General features: G+C 44.3%; 1 protein-coding gene across 6 annotated transcripts in view; it reads right to left on the bottom strand.

Moving 5' to 3' along the window:
* Positions 1–27,736, bottom strand: part of LOC137430122 (uncharacterized) — a 79,131-nt gene that overhangs the window by 37,459 nt on the left and 13,936 nt on the right. For 4 of the 6 annotated variants that reach the window (XM_068120697.2, XM_068120699.2, XM_078780278.1 and 1 more), the window contains exons 6-12: positions 20,334–20,537; positions 17,365–17,539; positions 15,986–16,156; positions 15,703–15,850; positions 15,404–15,514; positions 11,621–13,441; positions 7,522–7,715 (exon numbers count right to left, since the gene is read on the bottom strand). In XM_068120697.2, coding sequence (XP_067976798.2) covers positions 7,522–7,715; positions 11,621–13,441; positions 15,404–15,514; positions 15,703–15,850; positions 15,986–16,156; positions 17,365–17,539; positions 20,334–20,537 — 2,824 coding nt within the window. The remainder of the gene's footprint in view (positions 1–7,521; positions 7,716–11,620; positions 13,442–15,403; positions 15,515–15,702; positions 15,851–15,985; positions 16,157–17,364; positions 17,540–20,333; positions 20,538–27,736) is intronic. The other 2 variants (XM_068120700.2, XM_078780279.1) reach the window with 1 other exon arrangement.

Below are 27,736 nucleotides of genomic sequence, written 5' to 3'. Positions count from 1 at the left end.
AGGAGGTCCAAGGCAGATGAGCTGAGAAGAGAGAGGGTCCAAGAAAGAGCTGAGTTGTGAGGTCCAACAAGCAGAGATCATTCAAGGAAGCACCAAGCCTGCTATTCGTCACCTTGCTCGCGAGCGGCAGCGTCTACAGCAGCAGCAGCAACAACGCTCGCCAACCGCTTAGGGACCTGGATGGCAGTTCGGAGCAGGGCCGCGAAGGAACGGCGGCTGCCCAACGTGCGGATCGTGCTGCCGGACCCAGTGGACTTTCCTCTCCTTCCAGCCAATTCCTGTCATCATTCCCCGTGTGAGTAGTCTTCGTTTGTTCTGTCCTGGGTAGGTAATTAAGTCTGTATAAGCTAAAGATTGCACTGTGTCACCTGCGTCTTATGTGTTGTAAATAAACGTGACTGCTTGCTTCCTACTTATATGTGTAAATAATAAATCCAATTACTCTTCTGTCCGTCTTCTCGTCTTATTCCTTTTCCTCTTTGCATTCGGTCGTTTTAGAGTTTTCCAGATTGGGCAGCTGCGGTGCGATACGGCCAAAGTTTGGGGTGAATCGGGTGAGTTGGGGAAGAATCGGGGGAACTGTTAGGTCGCGGTAATACACCACCGCTCGGTCAATATAACATCTTGTCCGCGACCCGCAACAATATATATATATATTATATATATAATATATATAATATATATAAATATATATATATATATATACAGTTGCGGATATGAGGATTGTATTTTTTTATTGTGTTGTATTGTATAGTAAATTGTTGTAAATATCACCCTCTGTAAAATGTAATGATTCCTTGTAAATACCTCCGTAGTGTAAAGGTCAAAGGGCGTAGCATAATTAGTCCATAAAGCATACACGTTAGCCAATCATAGATTTCCCCCTGGTTGATGGTTATATCTTTATTATGTGTATTAGGGTAAGGCCTTGTCTTCCATTAAGATGACACTCCATTGCACCAAGTGAAACAGAGTAGATTCCTTTCATTCCCCATTCCCACTCCCAAAACTTTCATTGCCAAGCCTCGATTGTCAATTACATCCCCTCCAAAACCACCACTGAACATGTGCTCGGGTCGGGGAAGAAAGGTGTGCCCGCCCGTCGTCATCAAGGGTGGAGCCAGAGGGTCGCGCGACCAACCAGGGCCGAGGTGAGCACACCGAGGGGCGTGTCCTGAAGGCCGGCGGCTTGATCGCCGGGGGCGCTATAAAGGCGCGCGCAAGAAGCAAGGGGTGGTCGGTGGTGAGGAGTAGTCGGTGGTAAGGAGTGGTCGGTGGTGAGGAGTGATTGGACCAAGAGAGAGAAAGAGTGGTTGGACCAAGAAAGAGGAGATCCAGAAAGAACATCCAAAGAGAGGACATCCCGGAAAGCACAAAGCCTGCTATTCGTCGCCTTGCTCGCCAAAGTTGGACTGAGCAGTAGTTAACAGCAAGAAGCCTGTTGTAGTCCTGGCAAAGCGCACGACGTCCACCGCAGCAGCAGCAGACAACAGCAGCAACAACAGCCGCTTGGGGCCTGGACGGCGGTTTTGAGCAGGGCCGCGAAGGAACGGCGGCTGCCAAACGCGCCGATCGTGCTGCAGTACCGGTGGACCTTCCTTTCCCTCCAGCCATCCACCTCCTGCCTTTCCACCCTTCTTGTGTACGTGAGTTTGTTCTGTGTGTCTTGTCCCTGGGTATTTAATTAAGTTTGTATAAGCCAGCGTTGCACTGTGTCTAATATCTTCTGTATATTATTTTCTTATCTTTGCTTCTCCTTGGTTTTTTTTGAGCCTGTAAATAGCAAATAAATTATATTCGTATTTCCAACCTTTTTGTCTGCTTATTCTTCACATCCGTGTCGCCTTAGTCTTTTCCCTATTGAATATCTGTGGCGCGATCCGGCCAACGTTCGGGAATCGGGTTAGTCGGGGTAACTGTACGACCGCGGGGCCATCCGCTCGGCAAACACAACATCTTATCCGCGGGCCGTAACAATTGGTGTCAGGAGTGTCGGATTCGGACCTGGGACTAAATTTATTTAGCCCAAATTTTGGAACACCAATTGTACAATTGGCCATAACAATTGGTGTCGGGAGCGGGAACGGACCCGAAGCGCACTTAACGCGCTCAAAATTACGAGCTACTGAAATTTGTTTTGTTTTACAAAACCCGAATTTTGAAATCGCGCCATGGCTGGTCAAGGCGACGGGATGTCGGTGGGAGAGATAGACGGGGTAGAATCGACCCAGGACCTCGGGGTCCTGGCAATGTATGTGGCCTCCACAATGTATGTGGAGGAAAGAGAGGAAGAGAACAATGGCAATGTGGTTGAGGGGGTATCAGGTGCACAAATGGCGCTCTCGCGCACGAGGTTTCAGGCGCGCAAAATGGCACCTCGCACATGGCTACAGCGACCGTGCCCGTGACCGTAGCAGCATTGGTGGATTCGAACCTTTTGCTACAAATGGAGGCCCTCATGCTAAAAATGGGAAACAGAATAATGAACGAAAGGAGGGCTAACGGTGAGCGATTGGGAAACCAAATTGAAGCAATAACGAACGGAATGAGGGCCGATAGGGAGGAAATGGAGCAGAGGGACAGAGTCGCATATGAGGTAAGGGAAGCGGAGAGGGACAGAGACCGCAGGTTGGGTGAAAAGGTCCCAGGGGTGCACGACGAGGTAAAGCGGGGCGAGAAGCGCTGGTTGGGCGAAGTGGAGAAAAGCGCGGGTAAAATGACGGGGGTAGAAATCGCGACACAGGGTTTGGAAAAGCCGGCGACCGATGAGGTCGAGGGAATTTTATTAAAGCCAACGGTCGTCGAGGTGAGTAAAGAAAAAGTGGTAGTGGGCATTGAAATTGAAGAGACCGGGGACTTAGAAAACCACTCGCGGCGGGAGGAAAAGATGGAATATGTACAAAGTCCGTGCTCACATCACGATGCTGTGCTTAATCCTTATAAAGATTTGCAGGTGTTGGTGCAGGGAGGAAGAAGAACCCCGAAGGTGAGACGGGCTGCATGTGGTGCCGGGAGATTTTGTAAAAGGGGGTTTGGCGCGAAGAGAATTGTCGTGCGATTGGGATCGATATGGCACCCGGGCGTTGGTGAAGGGTCCCGTGTGAGTAAAAATGGCACGCGTGTGAGGAAAAAGTGTGCGTCAAAGAGTGAGCGTGTTATAAAGTGTGGGAGTGAAACCGAGTGCGAGCGAGAATGCACGTCGGGGTGTACGGAGTGTGACACGAGGAGTGAGTTGGTGGTGGAGTGGGTGCGAGGATGCACGTATGGGATGAACGGCGAGGGTGTGCGAGAAAGCACACCTGAGTTGGTAGTAGCGCGAGTGCGAGGGAGCACATCGGAGCGCAGTAGTGGGTGGATGCAAGAGTGCACGCCCATGGTGAGTGTTACGGAGGACGTAACGGAGGAGAGGTGTGGACCGAAGTGTGCGCGAGAGGTGTGGTGTGTAACAGGGAGAGCGTTGGTGGAATGTACGGACGGCGTTGGAGCACCGAGCTCGGTGAGGGTGAAAGGGGTAGCGTATGCGTGTGAGCATGCAGGAGAAGCATCGACGGTAACCGGGTTAGCGGTTAGAGCGACGGATAGCCGATGCGAGCACTCGGGGCGCGGTGCGCTTTGTTGGATGCAAGGCCCGGCACGGATCGATGCTGCGTCGCTTCTCTTCGAAGCGAAGCGTCGTTGCCGATTCGGGCTTGGCCCCGCCCTGCACGGTCGAGTCCGGGCCTTGTCGGGCGAGGCGACCGGTCCGGTTCAAGGGCGAGTGGGAGGAAGCGGAACGGTGCCCCCTCGTGGGGACGGGGTTCCGACCGGGCGAGCCTCAGCCATCGGGCCCGGGACCGCAAGGTACCGAGCCGCGATGATGCGTGGAACCTCGGCCCGAGCATGCCTCCTCCCCAGAGTCGTGAATGCCGGACGGATCCAACCAAGGCGACCAAACCACCCGAATTCATTGCTCGGCTTTGCGAAGCCGGGTTTTAATGATGTGACGACGCACCGAGGCTCAGATAAAGCGGACTGTGATGATGATGATGAGGATAGTGTTTTGGCCCCGAAATTAGAAAAACAAAATTTGATGATTGGCAAAGGATTGACAGTAATGATTGGCAGATGATGGGTAGTGATTGGCAAATTTTTGATTTGTTGAATTTGGACGAGCAAAATTTATAGTGAGAGATACCCGATGTGGTCGGATGGCATCTCTGCCATCTCTCACAACGGGGGGCAAAGGAGCACTAGTGTTATGGGGTTTATGGCAGTGAAAACTAGCCCGGGAGGGTTAGGATATAATGATAGGGACCGAGAAGATGACCCTAGGTAACGTTAAGATTAGGTAGTGACAATGGTACCTGTAGTGGGGACGCAGGTAGATTAGTGTGGATGATAATGACGTGGTATGTGCTTAGTTTAAAGGGAAGACGGGGAGCACTAAGTTAGCAGGGCAACAGGTAGATTAGATGATGCCGTGTGAGTGTTGGAGGTGTATTCAGAAGTGTATTGTGAAAAGTGTGTGAGGAACAGGTGTGATTGCGCAGGTGTGCAACTGAACAGGTGTATGGAGCAGTGTATGAGTGAGTGATAGTGATGCGAGTTGTGCTGACCAAATGGTCCAGGAAGGAAGGAGGGTGCAGGTGGCACCAGGTGTGATTGCACAGGTGTGCAACAACAGGTGTATGGAGAATGGTTGTGTGAAATACATGGAATGTGGAATACATGGAGTGTGGAATATATGGAGTATTGGAATGGATGGTCGTGGAGTGAGTATGGTGGAAACTGTGGAGTGGAGTGGATGGTGTGAAGGTGTGAATGGGGGAGGAATGGACCCCCATCACGAATACCCGGGGAGGGTAGTGTAAGTGTTAGGTAGAGGGTATAGGTAAATTGTGGTTGGATATTGGCATCTGTGGTGCGAGGTGAAAGAATGGTATGTGGATGGGTGCATTAGTGTCGTGGAAATGGCTGGGCGTGTAGCCTGTTAGTGTGTGTAGTTGGTTTGGGCACTCCACCACTGTGAGGATGTCGGCCAGGTGAGGCCGCAGGTGGGCTCTGGGAGCCGGTAGAGATGTTGTGGATGGGGCCCGAGGATCCGGAGGACGGACCCGGGTAGCCCAGTGCCAGAGGGCACCAAGGGGTGACAGAGCCAGGAGGGGCCTTCCCCAGTTAGATAGGTTAGGGTGAGGAGCTAGGTAAGCTCGGGTGGCAACTGCAGTGGTGGAGGTGTGCAGGTGGGTAGACCTGCTGGGAGAGCTACACGCCCCAGTCCTGAAATTGTGCAAGGGCACAGGGAGATGAATCGGGGGAGTGAGACCCCAAATTGAGAAGCACCACAGTTTGGTCAATGGGAATTGGTTTTTAGAACCCATAGTGTAAGTTGGCCAATGGATTGGCAGGGAGAGACCCCGGGTAGTGATGCCCGTTACTAATACTCCATATGATGAGTGGATACCAGAGATGACGTTACCGCGTGGCACTTATCGCTCCCAGCAAGGTGCAGCAGCAGCTGTATGGGACACCTTGCTGGCGGTTCTCCACTGATGATATGAAGGTCGCATAGTGACTGATATATATATATATATATATATATATATATATAAATCTAAAGCGGACCACAAATAAGTATAAACTACCGATATGACCCAAACACTACAACGCAAAACGTGCCTTTCATGATGTATTCTCACCCGTCTACCAATACAACCATCCCTCAATTTACAGAGCATATATGTTCTTGAAAATTGTACATAAAGTGAAATTCCATATATCAAATTCTTTTTTTCCATCGATTTACATTACATCATTACCTCCTCCACCAAAGGTGGATGGAGGTTATGTTTTCACCCCTGTTTGGCTGTTTGTTTGTCTGTGAGCAAGTATCTCAAAAGCAAATATAAATATCGCAATTTCTCAAGTTGTGGACAGATTTGGACAAACTTTGGTGGACAGGTTGGGTGTGTGACAGGGATGGCTTGATTAGATTTTGATGAAGATCTGGACATGAGAATTTTAAAAGTGATTCTTCACAACTGAGAGATAGGGCCAAAAAATGATACATAGCATAATATCTCAAAATGTTGTGGATGGCTCGTGACAAAACTTGGTGGATGAGTTGGGTAAGTGACTAGAACAAGCCGATTCGATTTTGGTTCAGATCTGGATTCCAATCCGACCTATCAGTAGGATACAAAACGTAAACCGTTCAGTCTGGCAGAAGTATGCGCTCTACCGAGTGCCGTTCTAGTTGGAGATACGCTCCCATGGAAAGAATTTCAGCTCGAAGACACGACAGAGATGTTTTCCATCATCGCCAAATGTTTCCATCACATCACGTCTTTGGCGAAACAACCTGGTAGTGCTTAAAAGTGTAGCTGCTAACGAATGAACTTGCTTTTATTTTGTATTTATTATCTTTTATTTTATCTATTTTTATTTATCGCAAATGATGAATTGTGAAAGACGATGGGAATAGAGCCTGTGATGGATGCTGTGAAGAGCAACAGGTTGAGATGGTTTGGTCACGTGATGAGGAAGGATGAAAGTGACTGGTTGAGAAGAATGATGGAAATGGATGTAGAAGGAAGTAGATGACGGGGAAGACCGAGAAAGACTTGGCTAAAGGTGGTGGAAGAAGAAATGCGGGCAAAAGGGTTAACAAGGGGAGATGCAGAAAATAGGGCAAAATGGAGAAGATTGTCATGGGGCCCGCAAGGATAACCCCCGCTCTAGCAGGGAAAATGGCCTTTAAAATGCCTGTTGTTGTTTTTTGTATTAGATGACATTTATCAACAATTCAGTGGATGACCAATTCAGCGATTTTGCAAATCACAGATTTTGGTATTTTTTGCTTTTGTATTTACTCTGCAATAGCATTTCAGCATATAATTTTGTACACGTTTGATGGGGCTGCATTTTTTTTTCCCGTGCCATCCATACATATGGAGTACTACTGTGCTCCAAGATTAGAAGATGAGTCCCATATTCTGGCAGCAATGCCAGAGTGCAATTTTAATTTTAATGCAGGTTGCTCCATCACGGATTTGCAGTTTTCCTTCCATATTATTTCACACCGACGATTGTGAGTCGAGACCATTTTTCCTCTCCTCACGAAGCCTTTTTGAGTGGGAAATGTTAAAAGTACCTGAGAAATTGGTATTTTTAGCTTTTTGCTTCGCTGATCTTCATCAAAGGACACGAGTCACCCAATCAAGATCAAGTTATTTGGATTTTAGTAAATCAGTGTTTTATATGAACCTAATCGTGATTATCCAACTGTGATGCATCACGATCTTGGCCGATAAAGGGGCGGAGCTTGGTGTTTGCATGTGCTATTGTGCTTGCTGGACGATGACATGTTCGTTGAGGTGCCGTTTTCTTGATTTTTACATCAATTTGCCATCAATACATGTCCCTACGCCATAATGTCCAAGGGCAGCTGGGCCTTAAACATACTCTAATGTTTACACAAGTGAAGCTTTTTAAGAACTAATGTACAGAACCACAGTTATATCCATCGACTAACAAATGGCGTACCTGTAAGCTTTCACCAATGGCGCTACATTGGCCCTTTCCCCTCTTTTTCTTCTTTTTAGCCTTGGTCACAAGGTTTTCTGCAAAGGTAGCATCTGAAGCGTCCATTGAAAGCCGACCTGTCACCTTGGCCAGGCAGGCAGAGCAGCAAACTGGTCCCGTCGGTAGGTAATCTTCGTCATCTTGGTCCATGGTACCTGCACAGCAAGCGATCAAGAAAAACGGTCGCAACAAAACCACGCACGCCCTTCAATGCCCTGCACTGTAAGCAAAAAGCTTTGGGTTGTTCATTAAAATCTTCTACATTCTCCATTGTTTGAGGACTTGGAAATAAATTGTTCCAACAATGATGTCGCCAATCTGCAGTTTCTCAAGAACCACCCGGAATTGGTGCATATCAAGACTATTTCCCAATATGCATTTCTAACCGGTTTCAGATTCATCTCAATCATATCAGATATCCTTTTGCAATCCAACGAGCCCCAATATTTAATTTTATTTGCTCTGTGGAAGTTCAAATCATAGTCACGCAACTGCCGATCAATCAAAGTGAATTTTTATGACGCCACAAGTTTGTTAGATCAACACCACAATGCACTTCACTTCCTACAGCATTCAAGTAAATAGAAACGCTTATTCTCAAGCCTCATGGTGATGTCGACTCCAGCGATATATCAATATACCGGTTATATAGGTATAATTTTTCATATCCATATACCGATATTGGGAATTTGAATATACCGGTACACCAAAAAATTTATTGTGGGGAAAAAATAAATAAATTAATAAATTGCTTTATCATCACCAAATCAAAGAAAGCATGCATCCTGCACTTGCCGCCGTCATAGATGACAAATCACACACAGTATCCATGCTTGTGGTGTTAGCAATGACGAATGATAATTAATACGTCTTCTTTTCTTAACTTGCAAAGTAAATCTGCTCTTGCACTTGAAGCAAGGAGCTCATATTTGTAAATAATCTGATCGTGAACTAAATTCAGAACTATTTGATCAAGCTTGTTCAAAATATTAATAAGTAAGCAAGTCGATATACTTTTGTAGTTTATACAAATGATTTTATTTTTGTGAAAAACTGGTGACCTTGCCGTGTGGTTCCTTTACCATACGTTTATAAAATAGATGCCGTCATCACATGTGCCAATTATAGGTGAGCAGCACACACGGTCAGCAAGACCGTACATTATATTTAGTGAGAAACATGCACACGCTGTGCGTGTATTTTACAAACACACATGCCAACGTAAAATGTACGGCGGCCTTACTAGCTGTCTTCGTGGTCTCATTGCATGCACTGACCGCCATGCTGATTCGACCGCATGCAGTCGCTCTCGTGATATCCACCAATGAGCTAGTTAGCAGAGCAATCACCTGCTACCTATGATTAATGGTCATCGACTAGTGCCTTTAAAAATTCTCCTGCGAAGAAAAAAGTAAGCGAAGGCCAAAACTGAACACCTTTTTACTCTCCTTATCAACCAAATACTCTAAAAAAAACAAAAAAAAACACATTTGTATGGATCGAGTGCATGATGTATGCCGTGCATCACCGTGTGCCAACGTTGTGTATGTCATAGATTAATATGTAATGGTTTAGAAACTGCTTAAAAAACTGTTGATATCGATATACCGATATGAGGGCACCGATATATCGATATCAGAAGAGAAAAATAAATAAATCGATAACGACGGACATTAAGGGCGAGAATAATTGTTTTGCGTGCATGCTCGGTGGCTAAACCAGAATGTGATTCACCCATTAAATAATGGATCATGGCCTGACTGACATTGTGCAACTACAACTGTATTGTTACTTGCGAAAATCAAAGATTTTTCAAGTATATTGGTCTTGTGTGTTATTCTGTCTGTCTGTCTGTCTTGTCTGTCTGTATGTCAGTCGCATACAGATCACAATTTTCAACCGATCTCCACGAAAATTCACCAAATGTTAGAGTTGGTCATAAGCAAGAAGCCTATTGTTTTGGGGTCAAAATGTCAATAGGTCAACAAAGGTCAAAGGTCAACAACTTTATCAAAATTTTAAATGCTTCATTTTCATCTGATTGCCTTGAAATTTGAAGAGGATTTGCATAAATGGTCACTGAATTCAACCACCAATTACATTATAGGTCAACATAAACCAAAAGGTCAACATGGGCCATTATTTCTAAAATCCTCAATTTTCATCCAATTAACTTGAAATTTGAAGAGGATTTGCATATATGGACACTTAATTCAACCATCAAGTATGTTTGAGGTCAACATAGGCCAGATTTCTATAATTCTCAATTTGCATCCGATTGACTTGAAATTTTAAGAGGATTTACATACAGTGCATTCAGAAAGTATTCAGACCCCTTCACTTTTTCACATTTTGTTATGTTGCAGCCTTATGCTGAAATCATTTAAATTCATTTTTTCCCTCATCAATCTACACTCAATACCCCATAATGACAAAGAGAAAACAGGATTTTAGAAAGTTTTGCAAATTTATTAAAAAGAAAAAACTGAAATATCACATTTACGTAAGTATTCAGACCCTTTGCTATGACACTTGAAATTTAGCTCAGGTGCCTCCCATTTCTCTTGATCATCTTTGAGATGTTTCGACACCTTGATTGGAGTCCACCTGTGGTAAATTCAATTGATTGGACATGATTTGGAAAGGCACACACCTGTCTATATAAGGTCTCACAGCTGACAATGCATATCAGAGCAAAAACCAAGCGATGAGGTCGAAGGAACTGCCTGCAGAGCTCAGAGACAGGATTGTGTCGAGGCACAGATCTGGGGAAGCCTACAAAAAAATTTCGGCTGCATTGAAGGTTCCCAAGAGCACAGTGGCCTCCATAATTCTGAAATGGAAGAAGTTTGGAACAACCAGGACTCTTCCTAGAGCTGGCCGCCCGGCCAAACTGAGCAATCGGGGAAGAAGGGCATTGGTAAGAGAGGTGACCAAGAACCCGATGGTCACTCTGGCTGAGCTCCAGAGATCCTGTGTGCAGATGGGAGAAACTTCCAGAAGGACAACCATCACTGCAACACTCCACCGATCTGGGCTTTATGGCAGAGTGGCCAGACGGAAGCCTCTCCTCAGTGAAAGACACATGAAAGTCCATTTGGAGTTTGCAAAAAAGCACCTAAAGGACTCTCAGACTGTGAGAAACAAGATTCTGTGGGCTTTGCTGTTGCTGTTTGGTGAGAGTTGCTGTTTGGCAGCAACTGTTTGGCTGGGCGGCCAGCTCTAGGAAGAGTCCTGGTTGTTCCAAACTTCTTCCATTTAAGAATTATGGAGGCCACTGTGCTCTTGGGAACCTTCAATGCAGCAGAATTTTTTTTGTAGGCTTCCCCAGATCTGTGCCTCGACACAATCCTGTCTCTGAGCTCTGCAGGCTGTTCCTTCAACCTCATGGTTGGTTGTTGCTCTGATATGCATTGTCAGCTGTGAGACCTTATATAGACAGGTGTGTGCCTTTCCAAATCATGTCCAATCAATTGAATTTACCACAGGTGGACTCCAATCAAGGTGTAGAAACATCTCAAAGATGATCAAGACAAATGGGAGGTACCTGAGCTAAATTTCAAGTGTCATAGCAAAGGGTATGAATACTTATGTCAATGTGATATTTCAGTTTTTTCTTTTTAATAAATTTGCAAAACTTTCTAAAATCCTGTTTTCTCTTTGTCATTATGAGGTATTGAGTTGTATATCGATGAGGGAAAAAATGAATTTCAACGATTTCAGCATAAGGCTGCAACATAACAAAATGTGAAAAAAGTGAAGGGGTCTGAATACTTTCTGAATAAACTGTATCTGGTCACTGAATTCAAGCACCAATTATTTTTGAGGTTATCACCGGCAAACAACTTATTTTAGGGATTTCGCAAGTATCGTGCTATGCACGACCTATTTCTTGTTGTTTTTGTTGTTTTGTTTTAAAGATAATGGCCAACTAAAGACCACAAATAAAACAATGCCCTTGTCCTTCACGTTGATCAAATAAGCATTAGATCACCTCCCATCATCAGCGGAGCTCTCTAGCTTCCCAGTCTGTTGGTATTCTTGCAAGACAGCACCTCACCTGCTGTGGTGGTGCCTGTAGAACGACTCTGCGATATGGAATTCGACTTTGTGCTTGACGATTTGACATTATGAGTAACGCTTGGTTTTCCAGTTGAAGGAAAGGGTTCACATTTGCTGGTGCCTTGCATTGGGGACTTGGGGATGTGCACAGAGTTGGTTTTTGAAGCCAATAAGCCAACGACATTGGCGATACCATTTGGAGTCAAGCCAGTGATAGAAGACGACATTTGTTGCGGTTTCAGAAACATGTTTGTCTCCCCTTGTGTGTGCTTGGTGATCCCCGAATCCGCCTGTAGCACTCGATCAGAACAGGAGGTGCGCATTTTGACAACTGGTCTCTTCTCTTGCTCTATGCCATTAACCAAAATCTGGCCTGCCTTTTCCAAATTCAGATGCTGCTGCAGCTGCTTTGGTTGCAGTTGCTGCTTCATCTGCTGCTGTTTCAGTACCTGTTGCTGCTTTGGATTTGGCTGTTGTAGCTGCTGCTGCTGTTGCTCCTGTTTTGACTGCTGCTGCTGCTGCTGTTGTTGTTGTTGTTTTGACTGCTGTGGTTTTGTAGGTTGCTGCTGTTGAAGTTGCTCCTTTTGCTTCTCCTGATATTTTGGCTGCTGTTTTGACTGCTGATGCTGTTTCAGTTGTTGCTGCTGCTGTTTCAGCTGCTTCTTCGACTGTTGCTGCTGTTGATCTTTCGGCTGCTGTTGCTGTTGTGGCTGCTGTTGCTGTTGTGTCTGTTTTGGCTGCTGCTGTTGTTTCAGCCGCTGCTGCTGTTTTGGCTGTTGCTGCTGCTTCGGCTGTTGTTGCTGCTGCTGTTGCTGCTTCAGCTGTTGTTGCTGCTGCTGCTGTTTCAGTTGTTGTTGCTGCTGCTTCTGTTGTTTCTGCTGCTTTGTCTGTGATTGCTGTTGCGTTTGCCATTCTTGGCATGATTGCTGTTGTTGCAGCTGTGACTGCTGTTGCTGTGACTGAGAATGCCTGCTTATGCCATCATCTCCATGTGCAACTCCATCGCACTCTTTACTTGCCTCCGAAATGCAGAGGTTGCTTAATTTCTTTGCAGATTCAATGAGTTCCGTCATCTCCTTTGTCTGTTTAAGACTCTCATAGTTAGTCACACCCTCTCCCCCAGCTCCATCACCAATATTCAGTGCGGATTTCAGGAGATCAGAGAGACTAAGCTCACTTTTAAAACCATTGACCTGTTCTGGCACCTCAACACTGGCATTACTCCTACTCACACCACTCTTGAGCGCAGCAGCAGCAGCAGCAGCCGCTCCAATACCTGCCGCTCCCACATTCACACCACCCTTCGCCGCCGCTTCCAGCAAAGCCTTCTCTAGATCACGTAGTTTTTGTGCCGACTGCAGCAAGCTCGAAAAGCCCAGCGCTTCCAGTGTGTTTCCAGTATTCCCTTGCAGCAGCTTGGAAGCGACACCAGCCACTGATGCGACTCCACTTGAGGTGGTTGGTTGAGGACGATTGAAACCAAAGGCTGGGGCCACAGGTTTTTGGGGAGAATAAAGTGTTGAACGAACAGGTGGAAAGAGACCAGACTGAGGAGGCTGTGACACCACAGGCTGCTGGGTAGCGGCAGGCTTGCGAGATGGAGACATCTTCTCAACGACCCGTCGAAGAACAGCATAGTAAGCAAAGGGCAGCTTTTCTTTTGCCGCTTTCAGAAAGTCCGCCTGGATTTCAGAGTCCTCAGAGCAGGCAAGGAATGTACTGTAGTTGATGATTCCAAGTACTTTGTTGATTGCCGCGGCTATGTCAGCATTCATGCCCTGGCATTTTAGCCAGCCAAGGAAATCCTGTCGTGGGTCCACTGCCATAAAAAAAAAAGGAACACGCTCCGATTTTCATCATCGACATTGGTCATTTTCTAAACATGCATCCAACATAATCACCAATGAACAGACAGTAAAAATCCTCCAAAATATAGGCATCAATAAAAAGGACCATGGGTCAATGTGACACAGATAATGCAAGAAAGAAGATACGAGAAAGACGTGAACAACCACACCGCCACGGCAAAGCAAGAACTTTAAGACAACAGTATAATCCAGTTCTGCATTTGGGGGAAAAGTACAGAATCCGATCAACAAAATCTACTAGGAAATCAGTGGGTCCATCAACTACAGAAAGGAAATCATTGAAATGAAAACATAAAACTTTTAGTTTCTAGAGGTTATAAAGAAAGAGAACCATAGTGAACAATGCTCTAATATTAGCTTAGGTGTGTATATCACCAAATGTTCATTTAACGACACATTTTCTACCAATCAGCTGGCAGGGTCATTGATACAACACCTTGCAAGCAAAGCACCGTGATAACAGCCAGACTAGCCTGCAATGCCCAGATTAGGCACGCCCAGATCCAGATCTTAAGCATAATACTGTCGTGTCCCCGGGGTTAAGACCCCAAGAGGACGAAAGACCAAAACGAGCTTTACGCCGAGGCGTATACCCAACTTGGCGGTATTATCTTTTTGCACGCGCGGGAAGGTTCAAGGCCTTATCTGATCGGAACACACGCAGGGGTTAAAACGAACCCACAAACACAAAGACAGCAAAATCCACAATGCAAGGAAAGTAAAATTCGACAAATAATGATTTAATGAAAATAAATGCAAGTAACAATGAAAAGTGAGGTAAAAAAACTAGAAAGTTCTAAATGAGGGTCCCTCCATACGGACTCGTATACAACCAAGGGGAAAACGAAAGTAAAAGAAAACTAATGATGTTGTGGTAATTGGCCGGCACTCAGCTTTGCGTCTCCAAATGGCTGGTAAGGCTTGCCAGTCGCTTGTCGCCTCCAAACCACCGTGCGGGAAACGCACAAAATGGTGCGGAGTGCGCTCTTCGACGTCCAGAGGAAACACGATGCGGACCCAGTCCACCGCCGACGTCGATCCTGTGCCTTGTAGTTCCGACTGTTCCGAACCGCCGTTTCTCACCAGCTCTTTCCCAAGAGCACACACGAACCAAAGACCACACGCCCGCGACCAAGCTGGAACAAGGAGGAAATGCGACTACCTCCAACCAGCGCCAGGAGAGAGAGAGAGAGAGAGACAAAAAAAATGGCGAGACCGTGTTCTTCTTTTCCCCTTCAGCTCTCGACTGTTCCACGATGACGTCACAATCTGTCCAATCACTGAGCTCCACTCAATCATGAAGGCCGGGGCGTGGCCTCTCCGTTACGAGTCGTTAGGGGCGGAGTCTAATCTCTGTTCGGGAATGTTCGGATGACGTCGTTCGCCATGAGGTGGGGCTTGCGTGCCGATCGGCAAATGTGCCGGGTTTATCGGACCTGGCGGCATTGTGAGCGAATGGGTACATTTACAGTGCGATCGTTGTAGATATTGAGCCTTTGATTTCCTGGCTGGCCGAATGTAATAAGAACATTAGGGAAAAACCACAGGGAGGCAATCACGTACAGGGGAATTTAACCTTACAGGCCCTATAATTAATTATCACAACTCCACTCCTACGTGTGGAGACACCTAAACACTTATCAGGACATGCGACACTACTTAGATACATCGAGGTGGGTTCTTCTACTTCACGACACTCAGAGCATAGCAAAACTTACATATTCCTAACATTCCTATGAGATTCATCATCTACCCCCACACATGTAACAATACTTTGCCTTTACGAGGCAAATCACACACCAAATCTCTCAAAAATTCAACCTTTTAAAGAAATTCCAGATCACTTTGTCACAATCACATTTGCACACAATGATGTCTCCTACTTGTACTCTGCAGCTCATGCTCATTCATACCTGTTGTTTCCCCATGCAAGCAGCTTTCAGAACCATCTTGAGAGCTGGGCTCACTTCCTTCCACACTAGATGAATAACCACAGTCACTGTTCCCACCCTCCTTTCCACCACCTAGCAAAACAGAAGCATCAGTGGACGCTCGCAAGGCGATTCCATCAGTGCAGCACAACATTTGTGGATGACTAGCTAGTTATGCGGTTTCATCATTCTTCAACATCCCGTGACAACTGTGCAGACAGCACCATCATCAACTAAAGACCAAGGGGAATGAAGCAAGTGCTGAAAGTGCTGAGACATACTACCATCTGGCGATGCAGGAGCATCAGGAAGCAAAGGGCAGCTGCAAGCAGCAGGCTTGGCTGAGGCCCCTGTCGAGGCTGTAGCTTTGAGATGATCCTCAGACTTGCTAACCTCGAGAGCTCCATTTGCAATGTTGGCCTCTCCCACCTGTTGCACACCAGAAAGCATCAATACTAATCATGAACATGTTAATACTCAAATCAATTGTTCCAGACATATCAAGAGAGCACAATTCACAGTGCCCAGTGAAGTCCACAAAAGCACTGGTGTTCTTAATGCCACCTGTCCATTCTCCTCGACTTTGTCATTTTCTGCAGCACATTTATTCTTTCTCCTGTTCTTCTTCTTCTGCCTCTTCTTTTCTTGTCGGAGCTCTTTTACCCGCTCTTCTTCCGACAGCTCTTCACACAGCAACTCCATGCGACTGATGCCTTGCTTTGCCTCCACAGCCACCTACCGTCGTATGACGAGGCGGACACACACAATTAATAAACATTGATCAAATAAGTTGTAAATAAACTCAACATATCTCTGGTATTAGGAGAATGTTTAAAATACATTTAAACATCTTTGCTAATTGTCTTTCTCTGACACTTATACAGGAAACAAAACATCCAAACAGCTACCTAGGTTCATGCTTTTACGTGGACTGTTTGGCATACAAGATGTTCCTTCCACTCAAGTACATTAAAATACATGGTTTAACAGCCATTGTTGGGTGGACTTAAACGGACAAACAACAACAAATTAAAACTAAACTAAAAACAAGAAAGAGCAATCAGAGATTGCACACCCACACCAGGACTTGTTGTGCGTGGCAAATAAATGGAAGGATATACTAAATGAAAGGTCTAAATGGTCTTGTTGTAAAGGTCAAGGGTCTGCAAAAGTTTGAAGGGTTGAAATGGTCTAAAGGGTCGAAATGATCTAATGGGTTTTCAAACGTCTAAAAGTCAAAGGGGTCTACAGGATATTAAAAGGTCTGAAATGTGTGAAGATCTAATGGGAAGAAAGGAGTCCAAGGGTCTTCGGGGTTCTAAAAAGTCTAAGAAGATCTAAAGGGGGTCTTCGAGGTCTAAAGATTCTAAAGAGTGTATTGGGGTCTATATGATCTTAAGTCATAAATGGCCTTAGGGGACTTAAGGGTCTAAAGGTTATTGGGGGGTATAAATCGTCCTAAAGGCTTTAAAGTGTTTAGATGTCTTCAGGTGTATAAGGGGCTCTAAAAGTGTTGAGGGTCTTAGGGTCTTTACAGGTCTTCATGGTCTTTATAGTCTTCATGTTCTTTATGGGTCTCAGAATTGTCAAGGTTCTGAAGGGTCTTGGGGGTCATAAAAGGTCTAATGTAATTAATACACATACTCACGCTTTGTGCGGGCAACCAAACGGACCCAAATGCGATACCCTCTCCTCTGGCAAGGGTAATAAAGCACTTGTTGCAATAATACAATACTAAATAATAATAATAATAATAATGATAATACTAAAAATATGAGCAAACTATTTGGATAAAATAAGCCAATCAAGTTAAGTGTCAAGCTTTCATTTTTTATTTTTAAAAATTCCCCATCCTTTTAAACTCTTCAGCATACACCACACATCAGGCCATCGTCTCCACTTGTAAAAAGTTCATAAAAAAAGAATCAAGAAAGCCCCTTTACCTCAAAATTCTTCCGCAGTGCATCAAGGCTGAGGTAGAACAATAACTGCCATGTTTGTTCCTCAGCACGAAGCCGTTGCCAAATTCGGTGCAACCTCTCATACAGGTGGATCGCCAGACAGGTAACGACCTCCTCTTGAGCACTGTCCAGCGTCTTTGCGTGACGCTCCCGACGCCTGACAAACCCCACAGCATTATGTTAAAGCGTTTATGCACCATGGTCACCCTTGCAACACTGGGCTACAACATTGTGGTGAGACAGTAGAAAACGAATTAGCTGATAGGACAATAACAAGTGAAAGCAAGTTTTTGTATTACAATTTGACAGTTGTCGACACTACCTGAAAACGGTATCACAACCATTTAGTGGTGGATCACGCCATGCTACTTTCTTTCCACAGACAAAGTGGAACCAATTGATAAAAAGCTATCTGTTGCAGTTCAAATCTGCACATTGCTCATTTACAGTGCTTTCAGAAAGTATTCACACCCCTTGAATTTTTCACATTTTGTTGTATTACAGCCTGAATTTAAAATGGATTAAATTGAGATTTTTTTGTCACTGATCTACACATAATATCCCATAATTTCAAAGTGGAATTTTTAATAGAAAATTTACAGAATAATTAAAAAGAAAATACAGAAATATTTAATTTACATAAGTATTCAGCCCCCTGAGTCAATACTTCGTAGAAGAGCCTTTGGCAGCCATTACAGCTTTGAGTCTTCTTGGGGTGTCTGGTCTGTATCAACTTTTCACATCTGGATTTGGGGAGTTTTCATTCTTCCTTGCATATTTGCTCAAGCACAGTCAAGTTGGATGGGGAGCGCCGATGAACAACAAGTGTTTCTACAGATTATATTAATGGGATTCAAGTCTGGGCTTTGGCTGGAGCACTCAAGGACTTTCACATTCTTGTTAGGTAGACATTCCAGTGTTGCTTTGGCTTTATGCTTGCTGGGTGATGAGCTGTGCTTGGTTTCAGCCAGACCAAAGAGTTCAATTTTAATCTCATCAGACTCCATAAACTTTTGCCCCATGCTCTCAGTCTTTCACGTGCTGTCTTGTGCCTTTTTCTCAGGAGAGGCTTCCATCTGGCCATTGTCTCTCATAGCGGAGATTTGTGGAGTGCTGCAGAGATCGGTGTCCTTCCAGCAGGATCTCCTATCTCGGCCAAGGAACTCAGTAGTTCTGCCAGAGTGGTCATTGGGTTTTTCTTCACCTCCCTGACCAAGGTCCTTCTTGCCCGGTTGCTCAGTTTGGTCAGTCAGCTCTAGGAAGAGTCTGGATTGGACAGGGACTGGACAGTTCCATATTCTTTCCATTTCCTAATGATGGAGCAAACTGTGCTCTTGGGAACTTTCAACACTCTAGAAATTGTTTTATACCCTTCCTCAGATCTATGATGATGATGACCACTCGTTTTTGCATCGTGATAATGCATAGGGTTACCGAAGCAGTTTTGTGGACTTGGCTATTGGGCACAATCCTGGATGGGCCTCCACTCTGACGCAGGATACTCAAATGGCTCATTTACCCCAGCAAGCTGGTACTCATTTTGCTGACCTCGGAAGGATGACAGGCTGAATCAACCCACCCGGTATTAATTCAACGGCATCGCAGGGGCTTGACCTCGGGACCCTGAGATCTCAAGCCAGCCACCTTAACCATTGAGCCAACACCAGGCTTCCTGACCTGTGCCTTCTCATAATTCTATCTCAGAGTTTTATGGACAGTTCCTTGGACTTCATTGTAAAGTTTCTGCTCTGACATGCACTGTCAACTGTGGGATCTTATATAGAAATGAGTGTTTCTTTCTACATCACGTCCAATTAATTTACTTGGCTACAGGTGGACTCCAATCAAGTTGTAGAGACATCTCAAGGATGATCCAAATGCACCTGACCTCAATTTGGAGTGTCATAGCAAAGGGGTTGAATACTTATTGACTCAAGACATTTCAGCTTTTCATTTTAAATTATTTTGTTTTAAATTTCAAAAGAAAAGAAATTCTACTTTGACATTATGGGTTATTATGTGTACATCAACAGGACAAAACAAATCTCAATTTAATCCATTTTAAATTCAGGCTGTAACATAAAAATGTGAAAAAGTCAAGGGGTGTAAAAACGACAAAACATTAATAAAGAAAGTGCCATTTACTAAATTTCAAGCTAAGTGACATGACATGGCATGACCAACAGCAATGGTGTGCGACTGTGCGTGCACGTGCAATAAATGCTGACTTTTTTTTAACTGTTTTTTTTACCTCCAAAAAATAAAATTGGTATTTAAATTAGAGTTCCACCAAGCACCTTGTTGATTAAATACAAACATGTGTTTCAACGTTAGGATACTTCACTGTTCCCGAAAGTAATGAGGCTTTCCAAGCTTGACCTACTTTCACTTTAAAAAAACGTAAACCATAAGGTTTTTTTGGCTGATCTCAACCATACTTGACATGCATCCAGGAGCCCCAGGAAGTGTATTTAGGGTGCAGGCCTCATGATCCCTCAAGAAGGGAGTTCATGATGAAGATTCAAATTGTCAGTGAAAGCCAGGCGAGTTTAACATACAGCTGTAGAAATAGTCTCTAAGTAGCAAGAGCATTGGATTGTTGAAAGACAGAAGCCTAATAATCCAGTAAGGTCAGTGTGGCGTTACGATTGCAGCATCCGATCTGAGTATGGGAGGTTGGTGGTTCTTTTCTGACCCTGGTTGGATCATATCAAAGAACCCAAGAAAACATTCGCTATTCTTGTGAAATGAACTGCTTTATCAACATTGGGAGGACGTTAGCTATTTCACGAGCCTCGACTCTGTATACAAAAAAAATAATTAATAATTCACAATTTGAAAGTCACCAATTCAATTAAGTTCTGTTTCAAAGTGCAAATATACTTGGAGTTTGGGGGTTTTTTTCGGGCGAAAACTCTGAGGTATGGTGGAATGAAGGCAGTGGGATTTACCCGCCATGGAGTTCCGCCATTGTTCGTCCAAGTAAGCGTCCAATAAAGAAGGCATCACATGTGATGTGGATGTGCCTCTCATTGGAGCAAGCACGAAGTCCTTCATACAAGGCTGCACAATATCCTTTCTCCTTGCTTCCGTCAGCATCCCCAATAAGAATGTTATAGGCATGGAGCACTTTTGTCTTGCACTCCCCACAAAACCTGAATCAGGAGAAGCCAAACATAACATGCATCAAATGTAAAAGTCCATCAAAAATGAAAGTACCAAGTTTATTTTAACAATTTGTTCAGGTATAAACTGCCTTAATGAAACTTCAAAGACATGATATCTCAGTATCAGCATACTCGCCTTTGAATTGTCCAATCTGGCTTCGATTGCTGACCTGACAAAGTGTCACCCTAGTGCTTCATCGGCAAGACTGGGCCATCCCACAGGTGACCCGTTATGCTGGTTGTTTCATCCGTAAGCATTGTATGTATACCAGTGTGTTTTGCAAAAAGTAGGCCTTTGTGTGCTAAAGAAGACAATGACAAACCACCAAGTATATTTCTTGCCATGGAACTGCTTAGGCAGCATCCAAGCTCTGTTTAAGGATATTTCATCCAACAACAAGAATGAAGCTTTATTTTGTACTATAGCAGATGAATACCTTCCACAGCACATCCCAACTGCCACAAGGAAACAATGAATGCCACAGCTTCTCAGCGTGGGTCAGGGCCTCTGCATCCCACTTTACTTTAAGGGATACAGCGCTGGGCATCAGTATGGCAATGTATGTCAGGCTGAAATAGGTCTGTTGCTCTCCAACCAAAAATAATGTTTTGGTGGTCTCTTCTTCCACTAGTGACTAGTACCTCCCAGCTGGCCTTAAACCCCTTGCCTTTTCAGCCATAATATCCGCCTCAGCCCTAGCAGGTTATGTTCGATCACCAACTCACTCATCACAAAAGGTCAATTTGTCCAAACTTGATTTGTGGCCTCTTTTTTATTTTTCTTCCCCCCTTTCTCCAACTTGTGGAAATAGACTCCCTGTGCCAATTATTGGATCAGAAAATAAGATGGAAATTTTGACCTCCTCCTCCTCCTCCTCCTCCTCCTCCTCAACTTCCACTTACAATTCCCCATCCCCATACTTCCTCCTCCTCCTCCCACTCACTTCCTCATTCATCCTCTTTCTCCTACCTCCTCCAACATCTCCTTACCCACAACCAGTTCAAACCCAACCTCCTCCCACATGAAATATATATTGGAACAGAATAGAAAAGCCCTCACAATTTAATATCAAACTGTCAGAGAATCCACTCCACTTCTGAAAGCTGAAGCCACACATAAAGTACTGTATTAGTTTCCAGTTTTACCAAACATATGGTACACTCAGAGCATCTTTTTCTCGACCAAGGGCTAATTACCCGATACGCAAGTTTCTCCTCGATTTCCACAGGGGTAAAATGCATTGACAACATTCTGTTGGTTCAATCCATGGAGATAGATATGTGGGTTCATTTGACGATCGTTTCAGAGCAAGAGGGTGAGGCAGATTTTCAGGGATTGAAAGACATCTTCCAATTACAAGACAAGCGTTACGCCTAGGTCCCCCGTCGGTGAAGTGATGTGAGTTGACAAAGTGGAAGACGCAGAAAACATGGAAGAGTCGATAATATTTGCGAGTGGGTTGGAGACACACCCACACACCAGATTAGAATTTAGTAGTTGGTTTATTTTTCAAGACATTCCGCTCACAAGGTTCAGACATATATGGTGGTGGCCATCTTGGATTTTGACGTGGCGACCCAATTTTCAATAGCGTTCTTCCTTATGCCTAGATACAGTCACGCACCAGATTAGAAGTGAGTAGTTGGTTTATTTTTCCAAGATATTCCGCTCAAGGTTCAGCCATATATGGTGGTGGCCATCTTGGATTTTGACGTGGCGACCCAATTTTCAATAGCATTCTTCCTTATGCCTTGATACAGTCGAACACCAGATTAGAAGTGAGTAGTTGGTTTATTTTTCAAGATATTCCGCTCACAAGGTTCAGACATATATGGTGGTGGCCATCTTGGATTTTGACGTGGCGACCCAATTTTCAATAGCGTTCTTCCTTATGCCTCGATACACCCACACACCGGATTAGAAGTTAGTAGATCATTTATTTTTCAAGATATTCCGCTCACAATGTTCAGACATTTACTTTTCAAGATATCGCGCTCACAAGGTTTAGATATGGTGACAGCCATCTTGGATTTTGACGCGGCGACCTAATTTTCAATAGGGTTCTTCCATATGCCTAGTTGCACCCACACACCAAATTAGAATTCGGTCCTTCGCTTACGCACGCACGTCCGGATGCACGCACGTCCGGATGCACGGACGGACGCACGCACGCACGGACGGAGGCACACACGGACGGAGGGGAAAACCATAGTCCCCCTTTCGCTCCGCGGTGCGACGGGGGACAACAAGGATCTGATCATTTCTAGATCAGCAGAGTCTCTGCTTTTTCATGCGATGGGATACTGTACTACAGTGTGGAGTCATCTCAAAAAGGAAGAGGGTGTTCCACAGCACGAGGAACAAGACAGGCACAAAAGACCGACTTGGGCTACTCCAGCGTTCACTGGGGGTGGAGAAGATAGGCTTCCATGATAGCAAGGCGTTGACCGCATGAGTGAAGGAAGTCAGAAAATAAACACGTAGTTACTGAATATTTTCTGAGAAAATACTGCAAATAAAAATGTTAAAATACACCAACAATCACTGCTTAAACGCGAACAAACACACCCCTTCCTCAACAACGCTTTCAACCCCAACCCCCCTCTGTTTCTTTGTATTAAATAGCTGGTGCCATATTAGTCCTTTTGTTTTGCTCCCCCCACCCCTACCCCCGTTGTTTCCCACCACTTCACCCTTCAGTAAATAAACCTATCCTTTGTTTAGCTTTCAAAATCAAAACAAGCTTCTATCTGTTTTAGATATCGTTTTTACACTGTCAATGGAGCAGAATCATTTGAAAAACTAGAACGACACTCTTCGGCGTCACGACGTCGGCCGGTATACCTCCGCCAAAATTATTACATCATTATATATACTTGTATAATTGTACCAAGTTTGATTTAAATCCATCTAGCTGTTCTCAAATATCACAGTTTTAGCTGACATTACCTCTGACCTCACCAAAACCACAAAATCACCTCACTCCTCACCTTTGATAACAAAATATAATCAGTTCAACTTTGCATTATAATATACTAGCAATGTTACCCGGCATATGGGCGGGTCTTCAATTGGGAGGTGCAAATGAAAAGGCAAAATATCAGAAATTGAAGGCTTTTTTTATTTTAAACTATTCATATAAACATCCGTTGAATCATATCGCACGCAAATCATCAAAATCTAAACAGTACATGGCGCCCATTTTGAAAAAAAGATTGAATTCTGCAAAACGGAAGCGGCCGCTACACATCTTTCTCAGCTGTGTTTATGTGTGAAGAGTGCGCGCCAAATCTGTAACACGGAAGCGGCCGCTACACCTGTTTCTCAGACGCTTTGCACACGCTGCCATGTAACTTCAGAGCCGCACGTTTATATAGGAAGAGTTCGTCAGGAGTCGATCTTCTCTCTCCTGGTACGTAGAATAAACAGTATTTGTAGAATTTCAACAAAAGCCACATCACTGTTCATATTGGTAAATATTATTCCATCGTGTTTGGAAAAACTGGAAAATTGGAAAACTTGGAAAAATAATATAGCCCATTTTACTCCCAGTGGTCCCAGAAATACCCACCCAAAATATCGTTGCGATCGGTTGAGCTGTTTTTGCGGTACCTTCGAACGACGGACATTTGGTGAATTATTAGTAAGATTAGCAGAAGTACCCGGCGTTGCCGGGTGGGGGAAGGGAGGGGAACGGGGGGGTGGGAGGTGGAGAGGAGGAGGGGGGGAGAGGGAGACGGGGAGGGGAGGGAAGGGGGGGAGGGGAGGGAAGGGGGGGAGGGGAGGGGGATGGGGAGAGGGGATGGGGAGGGGGAGCAGTCAGAAGTGGAAGCTCTTTTACAGAGATTTTATATCTTAAAGGGGAGGGGAGGGGGGAAGGGCAAGGGGTGGGGAGTGGGGAGGGGGAGGGGGAGGAGAGGGAATGGGAGGGGGGAGGCAGGAGAGGAAGGGGAGTGGCTCACGTTTCTGAGTGAATGTGGTTCACGTTTCTGAGTTAAGTATGATGCCGATCAAGAAGAAGAAGAAGCCATACTACCAAATTCGTACACTTCCGGAATTGTTCGATTTATTTGTATTCAAATGTCTGGTAATTGTTTTGTATTTATGTATGCGAATGTGTACTTGTATATAACTGTCATCTATCTATAATTCCAGTAATCTCTGTGTGTTTGTTTGTTTGTACGTTTGTACGTTTGTTTGTCTGTGACCGCTGTTTCTCGACAACCACGGGTCCGATATACTTTAAACTTGCCAGGTATATTGCTGGGGACCCGAGGATGTGCCTTTTCAAGGTTTCATATTAATCGGACAATTACTTACCGAGCTATGTCCAAAAAACGATTCAACCAATCAGAGAGCAGCGAGCTATCGCGTGTGCCGAACGTGGCGAACACACTCTGCCTCGGATGGCACATTTGAGAGCGTATTCATTTATTTCACGTTTGCAAACTATGTTGCCGCTATGTTGGCGTTAAACTATGTTTTAAAACTAATAAAAACCATTTCATCTAAATAGAGGGGGGGGGGGGGGGGGATTGTCACTGTACTCGCAAGCCGTTCGCCGTTCGCTTTGGCGTTGCGAATGGACCAACACATTTCATGGACCAAACCATTTCATGTAAAGCGTTCGCCATTCGCTTTGGCGTTGCGAATGGACCAAAACATTTCATGGACCAAACCATTTCATGTAAATAGAGGGGGGGATATAATTTTAGATATAGATATAGTACGGGCATGCCCTAGTCTATCTATAATTCCAGTAATCTCTGTGTGTTTGTTTGTTTGTACGTTTGTTTGTCTGTGACCGCTGTTTCTCGACAACCACGGGTCCGATATACTTTAAACTTGCCAGGTATATTGCTGGGGACCCGAGGATGTGCCTTTTCAAGGTTTGAAATTAATCGGACAAGTACTTACCGAGCTATGGCGATTTAGCCGTTCGCGTTCGCTTTGGCGTTGCGAATGGACCAAACCATTGCATGTAAATAGAGGGGGGGGTTCTGTGGTCGTTGCGAATGGACCAAACCATTCATGTAAATAGAGGGGGGGGGGGGGGGTTCTGTGGTCGTTACTGCCACGTGGTTTCAAAGTTTTTTTTTGTTGTTGTTGTTTGCACGCATGTTTTTTTGCACCCACGTACGGGCACGCCCTAGGATGTTTACACACACACACCCCTACACAAATTTTTTTTTTTTTTTTTTTTTGGCAAGGAACAGGCACCCACGTACGGGCACGTCCTAGCTTATATATAGTACGGGCATGCCCTAGTTCATTTAAAAAGGATTCGGCACTATCGAGCGATTTTTTTTTTTGAACTCCAAAAAAACGAACTTTTTCTTTGGCCTAAAACACTCCCAGGCACTCACTGATGAACCTCTGAAAGTTTGATGAAGATCCGTTCAGCCATCTCTGAATAAAGCGCGGACACACACACACACACAGACAACTCGCGTTTATATTTATATATAAATCGGGATTTAAATTTAATTAAAAAATTGATCCAGACGTCTATTCTCTTTCAAACATTCAAACCGACAGAGGGAGTTATTTATCACAGCATCTGTAGAATTTTCACCCTTTTTTTACTCAACTCCGTATCGCTGTTATTTGGTGGAGCAAAAAGTCAACTGAGCTTTATAGATATTTAGATACTTATACCAAGTTTGGGCAAACTCTCATCACTGGTTCACAAGTTATCACGGTAACAGGAATTTTTTTTATCGAACATGACCTTTGACCTCTTAACCCAAAAATATCATCAGTTCATGGTTACATCATTATACATACTGGTACCAAGTTTGATTTAAATCCCTTCAGTTGTTCTCAAGTTATCATATTTTTACCTGACATGGCCTCTGACCTTTGACCTCTTGACTCCAACATCTAATCAGTTCATCTTTGCATTGTATATATATTTATACCAAATTTGTTCAAAATCCCATTACTGGTTCACGAGTTGGCGCAGCAACATACCTTTTGCTTAACATGACCTCTGACCTTTGGCTTTTGACCTTGTGACACCAAAATCTAATCAGCTCATCTTTACCTCATTATACATACCTGCAACAAGGTTGACCAAGATTCTTTCAGCCGTTCTCAAGTTATCGCGGTAATGAAATAATTGTAAATTAACAGGACCTCTGATCTTTGAACTCTTGACCCCAAAATCGAATCAGTTTATCTTTGCATCATCCATAATAATAAAAGGCAGTGTCCGTCCATCTGTCTGTCTGTCTGTCTCCACCATAACTCCAAAACCATGAAACCTAGCGGCCCCAAACTTTGCATGCATACACCTGGACCACCATCATATTGCAAGGATGAAACTGGGTGTTTGGGTGTGTTATAAGATCCTTTTTGAAGATGATTAACGAGGTGCTCATAAGGAAAAAAAAACCCCGATGTGGTGGTCAGCCCACTGCACCTCGCTGGATTCTTAAGCCACCATTTTGTTTCGGGCTACTCAAAACGTGCCTTGCCTTGGAAACACGATCGATTATTATCATTACGTAATTGAAGCATATCATAATCTGGATGCGGATATGAGGCTTGGATGCTGTTGACTCTCAAAATCTCCAAATCTGGAGTGAAATCTGACAAAATTTACTATATCTAGCGATTGGTGAACGCTGATTTTGCAAGCTTTACCCTGAAAAAAAACTTCATATTACAGTAGACAAAGCTCACGTTTTGTGCGATATACTTCCATTGTATTAATAGTGCTGTCCACCCGGAAAACAAATTAATGCTGCTAAACCTAACCCGACTGTGTACGTACAGGTCTGGGAGGCCCTGGCAGCTTTTCGTTTTTGAATAACTTTATTATAAAAACGTCAATTTTCATGACCTTGCCTGTATGCTCCTAAACAGTTGTGACACGAGAAAATTTGTTCAGTTTTTTTTTTTTTTAAGGTGAATCCATTACACTACCCCATATTACGAGGTGTCTCTTCATGTGATTTACTTTACGAGATGTCTATTCGTGTGGTTTACTTTACGAGATGTCTCTTCATGTGGTTTACTTTACGAGATGTCTCTTCATGTGGTTTACTGCACGAGATGTCTCTTCATGTGGTTTACTTTACGAGATGTCTCTTCACGTGGTTTACTTTACGAGATGTCTCTTCATGTGGTTTACTTTACGAGACGTCTCTTCATGTGGTTTACTTTACGAGATGTCTCTTCC

Source organism: Myxine glutinosa, chromosome 6 (genome assembly GCF_964187855.1).
Source record: "Myxine glutinosa chromosome 6, kmMyxGlut1.1, whole genome shotgun sequence".
Taxonomy (NCBI): Eukaryota; Metazoa; Chordata; class Myxini; order Myxiniformes; family Myxinidae; genus Myxine; species Myxine glutinosa.
This window is presented reverse-complemented; position numbering and strand designations above follow the sequence as displayed.